The 8,098-nt window shown below is 42.2% G+C and overlaps 1 protein-coding gene across 1 annotated transcript in view; it reads left to right on the top strand.

The window, feature by feature from the left end:
* Positions 1-8,098, top strand: part of Fancm (FA complementation group M) — a 56,681-nt gene that overhangs the window by 7,210 nt on the left and 41,373 nt on the right. Inside the window, exons 3-4 of the mRNA XM_029541166.1 lie at positions 4,772-4,930; positions 7,658-7,789. Of these exons, the coding sequence (XP_029397026.1) occupies positions 4,772-4,930; positions 7,658-7,789 (291 nt within the window). The remainder of the gene's footprint in view (positions 1-4,771; positions 4,931-7,657; positions 7,790-8,098) is intronic.

Raw genomic sequence — 8,098 nt, forward strand, 5'->3', positions numbered from 1 at the left:
CGAGACAGGGTTTCTCTGTTTAGCCCTGGCTGTCCTGGAACTCACTCTGTAGACCAGGCTGGCCTTGAACTCAGAAATCCGCCTGCCTCTGCCTCCCCAGTGCTGGGATTAAAGGCGTGCGTGCGCCACCACTGCCCGGCTCTGTCCCTCCCTCTTTTTCTCCCCTCTCCCTTCTTTCCTTTGGAGACTGGCTCTGGTCATGTTGCCAGGCAGGCCTTCAACTTGCTCAAGGGATCATCATCATACCTCAGCCTCCAGCTTGGTTATGACTGTAGGCCTGAGCCTGCAGCGGCCGGTCTGGACCTGGAACGCAGAGCCTTAAGCATGCTATGTCTGTGCTTTTCTGAGCTCCTAGCCTCTCTTTAGTACTTACTGAGCCACGGTCTCCCTAGGCAGGCCCGATCCTTGCTTTACCCTTCTGAGCATCTCAGGTTGTAGGCCTGTGCCACCTTAAGGGTCTAGCTATGTATTTTTGTTTGTTTGTTTGTGTTTGTTAAATTTGATTTTTCACTATTTTTGCCATCATGATAATTTGTAGAGGATTAAAATGTTTATATGACTTTCACCTTGCTTTTCCTGGTGTTAATATTGATATAACTATATAAATTTAAACCACAGTATTAAAAGGGCACACTAATACCTCCTCTGTAGCTCTTACTGAGTTTTCTAGTGTGCTCCTCACACACCACCCCCATGGTTTTTTGCACTCTGCATTATGATCTAAGATCCTACTTTGTGGTTAGATACAATGTCTCTTCGCTCCTGTTCAAGATGTGATGGTAGTTCAGTCTTACTTCCCAGGGCTGTATGCTTTTTTGTTTTGTTTAGTTTTAAATAATTTATTTAGCATGTCTGTGTGAGGGTGCCCAATCCCCTAGAACAGTAGTTACATCCAGTTGTGAGCTGCCATGTGGGTGCTGGGAATTGAACCCCAGTCTTCTGGAAGAGCAGCCAGTGCTCATAACCTCTGACACTTCCCTCCAGCCCTGACTGTATGCATTTAAAGAGTAGGCATGAGCTGTTTAGTAGAATATCACTCAGTGTGGGTTTGTCTGGTGCCTTTGTGATGTTCTAGAAATGAAGTAGAACCCTTCCCTGCATAGGCTAGCAAGGAATGCATGCTATTGATTGGATTGGTTAAGGTGATAGTTCTGGTCTTCTGTGTTTAAACTTCCCTTTCTTACCTTGTGGAGGAGATTCACTGAAAGCATGCACACATCCTGCTTCAGCATCTCATTACAGTTCTAGCTGCAGCAGCTATTTCTTTAACATTGAAGCTTTGTCATTTCTTCCTTCCTTTCCCTAGTTTCTTTTACTTAGCTTTTTCAGTTTTTGAGAAAGGGCCTTATGTAGTTCAGGGTGGCCTTGAACTCTCTATGTAGCTGGAGATGACCTTGAACTCTTGATCCTCCTGCCTTCTTAATCCTGGTCCTATAGACATACAGTCACCAGGCCAAAGGAATGCTGTGCTGGGAATGAACCCAAGTTATTGTGCCTCCTAGGGCAAGTACTCTAACACTGCAGTGTATTCCTAGTCAAGTTGACATGTACACTGTGACCTCTGCAATAAAGACCCGTGTTCTCTCAAAACCCAATTTACTTACTTAATGTTCATGTGCACTATTCATTGTTTTTCTGTGGACTAAATCAGGCATGATTTTTGTTGCCAGTTGTCCTAGCTTTGCCCATTGGGAACATTTTGAAATGGTTCCTGTGTCTGTTGGTAACACCACACACATCACATACCACACCACATATCACAACACACATCACACATCACAATACACACCACACCACATATCACACCACACCACATATCACACCATACTACACCACATATCACATCACATCAGACACATCACATCACACATCAAACCACTGCACACCATACACCACACCACACCATACCACACATCACATCACACCATACCACCTGATACTTTTTAAAGGCATTTCTTAACCCCTGGTATGACAAAATCTTGGGGTGTTTTCTGCTCTGACCATGGAATCACCCATTTCTCCAGGTATCTTTAGGCACTAGTAAAAATAACAGACTCTGCCCACTTAGTGCAAGTAATTGAACCTGGGCTTCATGTTGTGCATGCAGTTTGCTACTGAAGCAATACCCTAACCCCCAAGTCAGATTCTGAATTTTATTGCACAACATCCTGGTTTCTTAGGAGTGTGGTCTTCATCTGCTGTTTTCTAAGGTTGTTTTACCTCTGACACACTGCAAGCCTCTCTTTTTCCTCTGTACATAATCTTGTTTTTATTCTTTGGCAATTCCATACTTCATACATAGTCTTCAGGACAAGTAGAAATTGCATCTCTTCTCCTCTTTATCAATGCTTAAATAGCCCCTTTTTAAAAAGATCTATTTTAACTAGATTATCAAAATCCAGCTTTCCTGTCATGTTAATTTTTCTTTTGATTATTTGTGTGTATGCCTGTGTGCATAAGTGATATTCCTGCTTGTGCTCAAACACAGAGCCCACAGGAGAATGGCAGGCGTCTAGCTCTATTACCCGCCTCCTTTGATACAGGGCTTGTCACTTAACCTAGATGTAGGCTGGAAGCCACCCAGCCCAGGTCTCCCTGTCTCTGCTCCCACAGTACTGGGTTGTAATAATATACATCTAGTCACCTCCAGTTTCTTAGGTTTTAAAGTAACCTTTACTGGGACCCAGATGGAGGTCTTCATGCCATTGTAGCAAGCACTCTTAACCACTGACTCATCTCTCCAGCCCTATTGTTTCTTAATTTAAAAATCATTATAATCTGCCTTTTAAAAAACGTATTTATTATCTTTCTGCCCCAACCAAACTATAAAATATATGCACACAGTAGTTAAGCCCATTTTACCAATAGTTTATTACTAACCAAATGCCTGGTCTATGCAATTTACCCAAATATTTGTTGAGGTGGTATGGTAGCTTACAGCTGTGATCCCAGCACTTAACAGGCCTAGCACAGGAACATTGCCTTTCGTTTGAGGCCACTCTGGGTTATATAGTGAGATCTAGGCCAATATAGTTAAAGTGACACTGTTTCTAAATAAATATTTAGCAACAGCAAAAAAATTGTTGAGTGAATGAATATATATACATACATATATATATTCCATATATATTTATGTACGTGCCTATAGTTCCAGCACTGAGGAAGCAAAAGCAAGCAGATATCTGTGAGTCTAAGGTCGACCTGGTCTATATAGTGGGTTCCAGTACAACCAGAGCTACACAATAAAACCGTGACTCTATTAAATAGATTATAATAATTGAAAGCCTTAAAGATTTATTTATTATTATATGTAAGTACACTGTAGCTGTCTTCAGACGCACCAGATGAGGGCATCAGATCTCATTACAGATGGTTGTGAGCCACCATATGGTTGCTGGGATTTGAACTCAGGACCTTCGGAAGAGCAGTTGGTGCGTGCTCTTAACCACTGAGCCATCTCTCCAGCCCGAAAGCCTTAATTTTATTTATTTAGTTGATTGGCTTTGGTCTTTCAAGACATGAATTCTCTATGTAGCCCTGGCTGTCCTGAAACTCACTCTGTAGACCAGGCTTGGACTCAGATCCACCTGCCTCTGCCTACTGAGTGCAGGGATTAAAGGCGTGCGCCGCTGCCACTGCTACACCACCCAGCTGAGCGCTAGTTTCATGAAATGGTGTGAATGTGGTGCTTAGATCCACGAACCTCATACAGTAAGCACAGTGGGTGCATTGGTCCTATGCTAAGTTTTGGGTATACAAAGGTAACTGAGGTGAGATTGGTTTTGAAAGGGTATTTTATTATAAGTATGAATGTTTTGCCTCCATCTATGTCTGTGCATACCTGGTGCCCAGAGAGGTCAGAAGAGGGTGTCAGATCCTCTGGAACTAGAGTTAGACAGTTGGGAACTGTCATGTGGGTGCTAGGAGGTAAACCTGGATCCTTTGGAAAGACAGACCTCTGAACCACTGAGCCATCTCTCCAAATCTTAAGATGTGGTTCTTGCCTCGGAATATTTTTTGAGTTAAACTAAGTCTGAATTCCTTCTGTTTTGTTTTGTTTGTGAGGTAAAAATCTCACTTTGTAGCTTGACCAAGCCAGCTCAGTCAGTCAAGGAGTAAAGATTAAAAAGAAAAAGGACAATTAGACAAACACTGTAGCATGACCCAGCCAGTTCTGAGGCTCAGGCGGGTTTATTTTTCCCAATCTGCTTTTATACCATTTTAATTACATGCAAATATTATTATATACATGCAAATAATAAGGTCAGTTCTAGGTTAAAGAACAAGCAAGACAATAAACAAATCACTGTTTCTAGGGGCCTATCAGGATGACCAAGATATCTGAGCCTACTCCCCTGTCCTAGTCCAAAGTCATTCATGACTGAAGGCTACTTCTTTGTTCTAGCCTAAAATCAGATTCCTGCCTGAGCTTACTTCCTTGTCATGACCGGTTGTCAGATTCCTGCCAAGCGGCCCCCAAAGCTCTCCACAGTAGATCTGGATTAAAACTTAGTCCAAAGCCCACGTGGCCCTTGACCATGAGGCTCTGCCAGCCATGGGGTCTTTTAACTACTGATCATAGTGTCAAGGCTGTAGTCTTTTTGCACAGTAGATCTAAGTCCCACTAAGTTTTAAGTAAAAGGTATTACATCTATCTATCTATTATTGTATCATTATGGTTTTGATGCACGGTCTTGTCATGTAGCTCAGGCTAGCTTCAGATTTATAACTAAGTGTGCTATCTAACTTACACCTCACTGTTCCTGTATAGGCTGTACAACAGGTGATTACTAACCTACTAATTGGGAAGATAGAGCTTCGTTCGGAAGAGTCTCCCGATATTTTGCCTTACTCTCATGAAAGAAGAGTTGAGAAGCTTGTTGTTCCCCTTGGGGAAGAACTAGGAGCCATTCAAAAGGCGTATATCCAGGTAAGCTGTTTTCATGAGTTTGGGGCTCTGATAAATAAGCTGGTAATGGGATGGTCTCAGAGTATAGGAAAGGTTATGCTGTACTTTGTATAGCAGAGTATATATCCAGCATTTCATTCCATTATCATTATAAAGTTGAAAAACATCTCTGAAATTAAAACTTTGGGGGTCAGCCAGCCCTATTTTCATATGCACTGAACCATTTTTTTTTTTTTTTTGTATAAAAATGGGCATTTGTGAACCCCTAGCCTTCCTCTGGCTGTGGCGGTGCTGGGATTGCCTCTGGGTGGCTAATGAACTTGCAGCTAAATGGCTCTGGGCTTTTTTTTTTTTCTCCCATGTAGCCTAGGCTAGATTTGAATTTGTCACCCCTTCCCCATCCTCTTGAGTATTAAGCTTACAGGAATTGTGGACGGTCCCTGAAAGCTTTACCCCTCCACAGGGAAACATCTGGGTGAGGGAAGACTAAAACTCAGTTTAGTCCAGTTTTAGTAACTGGTGTTTGGCCAATACTTCAGGAGTCTGACATCAGCTCATTTATTTTTGCCGTATTTAAGCACACCACAAGTGGGGAAACAAGCTTTTACATAACAATTCCCTCGGGCCCGTGAGTACCACAAAGGTTAAGACATGTTTACAAACTACATATGGCTTCCTCCACGTCGGTTCTGGTTGTCTTAGAAACAATACTCAAGACAAGGGTGTAGGGAAAATGACTGAGGTCAACATGACCCATAGCCCAGAGGACTCAAGATTTGGCCTGACCCTAAGGTAACTCAAAAGTCACTTAGGCTGTTGTAAAGTACAAGTGACAGCTCTCACGAGGGTGAATTTTATGACCTGGAAGTAATGCTCCAGGTTTTAGGGGGAAAGGGTCTGGGAAAGCTTAAATTTGGGGAGATTCAGGTGGAGATGAGCTCATCCGACAGCAAAGAATCACCAGGTTGTTAACCGCATTGTTGCCCTGCATTCTGGGAGAACGGGCTAACATCGTCTCCCCTTGGAGAGAACAGCTGTGTTTAGCTTTTCCTGGATCCTTCAGTGCATGTCTGTGTGCACAGGACCTTTTTGCCCTCTACAAGGAATGTAGAAGCATTCCTGGTGAGTGTGTGCATGTGTACATATGTGCATTCCTAAGTACATGACCATGTCCTGAACAATCTGTACTGTACCCTTTAAAGCTGACCAGTTTGTGTTACACAACCAGCTGGTGTGCTCTGCCGCTCTCAGCATTCCTTAGTTGCCTATAGTTCTTTGTCTAGGGCTGAGGCCTCCTGAGCTGATTGTATATTTTTTAAGTATGAAATGCACATATGAATAGATATGTATATAAGCAGCATTACATGCAAACTGTGGCTCTGAATTTTCACAAAGTCAATATATCCATAATTAGCCAGAAATTTCTTTTCACTTTTGAGACACGGTGTGTCTGCCTATCCTAGAACTTGCTAAGTAGACCAGGCTGGCCTTGGTCATGGAGAGCTGCCTGGTCCTGCCTCTTGGGTGCTGGCAGTAGTTTCTTTAGAATATTTTCTTTTTTAATTTTTTTTTTAAAGAATTATTTATTTTATGTATGTGAATACACTGTCGCTGTCTTAAGACACACCAGAAGAGGGCATCAGATCTTATTACAGATGGTTGTGAGCCATCATGTGGTTGCTGGGATTTGAACTCAGGGCCTCTGGAAGAGCAGTAGGTGCTCTTAACCACTGAGCCATCTCTCCAGCTCCTAGAATATTCTTAAAATAATATTCTTGAACAAAAGCGACTTTCCCCATCAAGTGATGGCAGTGTCCTGACACTTTGTTGTTGTTTTAACTGGGAGCAGGGGGACAGGGGAGAAAGGGGGCCTAGTGTGGAGTTATTACTGCTCCTAATAGATAGCGGCCGGGAAGTGACTGTCATCCTGCAGTGTACAGAATCAGCATCCCACAACAAGGGATACCCTGGCCCAATGACCATGTGCCAGTATTGCAGCCACTGAGAAATTGCTAGTGTTTTCTTTTCAAGGCTGTTCTGTCTGTCCTTTATTCTTAGTCTCCTAGGAGAAGAACCATGTGTTTTCAAATCTTCATACTCACTAGTTAAGAATGGTTTCCATTCCCCTGCCCCACCAAAGTTATCCCACTGAGAGTTGAAGTAAAGTTTCCCTGTCCTCAAGTTTGGGCTTGTCCTGAATTAGAAGTAAGCTAGTAGGCCACACATGGTCACACAGACCTTTCTCCCAGCTGACAGAGGCAGGTGGGTCTCTGAGTTCCAGCTTGGTCTACATAATGTTGTTGTGGCAAGCCAGGGCTACATAGTGAACATCTGCTTTACAAGTGGGGAGGGAGGGAGGGAGGGAGGGGAGTAGGGAGGGAGGGAAGGAAAGAAGGAAAAAGAAAAGAAAGAAATAGGGTTGGGGTGTTGTTCAATGATAGAGCATTTGCTTGTGCCTTTCTTGAGCAAGACTTTGGGTTCAACCCTACATGCTGAAAAAGAAATGAGAAGTAGATATGGTCTTAAATTATAGTTTGAATTTATGTTTCTGCCCACTCTTAGGTGGGTGGCATCTGGATATAATGGCAATGCTTTGGAAGTTTGATGTCTTGTGTTTAAAAATTAATTTAATAGTATATTTTATTAAATATAGAACTTTTAATATAACACACACATATGTGATAATGTCATTGTATTTGAAAAAGGACTTAAAAGTAAACTTGAACTAAATTTCTTTTAAATTTGCAGATTTTGGAAACATTTGCCAGTTCTTTGATTCATAGAAATGTTTTGATGAAAAGAGACATTCCCAGTCTAACAAAATACCAAATAATTCTGGCAAGAGATCAATTTAGGAAAAACCCATCCCCAAATATTGTGGTATGTATTTTTAAATACATTTTGTTGTAATTAACTAAATGCTTATTGAGCACCTGGCAAAGTCTAAATGATCATTTCTTAGGTATATATTAAGTTCAGTAACAATTTACATACCGTTTATTGAAGTTGTGTTGGTCTGCATTTGTTATTCTTGCCCCAGGGAAGCTGAGCTAAGAGGATGGCTATTAGCTCACACAACAGCTTCGGGCAGAGTGTGAGTTTACTCATGGAGGCCATGTGATACAAGGAGAGTTGTCCTACACACACACACACACACACAGAGAGAGAGAGAGAGAGAGAGAGAGAGAG

The sequence above is a fragment of the Mus pahari genome, chromosome 7 (assembly GCF_900095145.1).
Source record: "Mus pahari chromosome 7, PAHARI_EIJ_v1.1, whole genome shotgun sequence".
Taxonomy (NCBI): domain Eukaryota; kingdom Metazoa; phylum Chordata; class Mammalia; order Rodentia; family Muridae; genus Mus; species Mus pahari.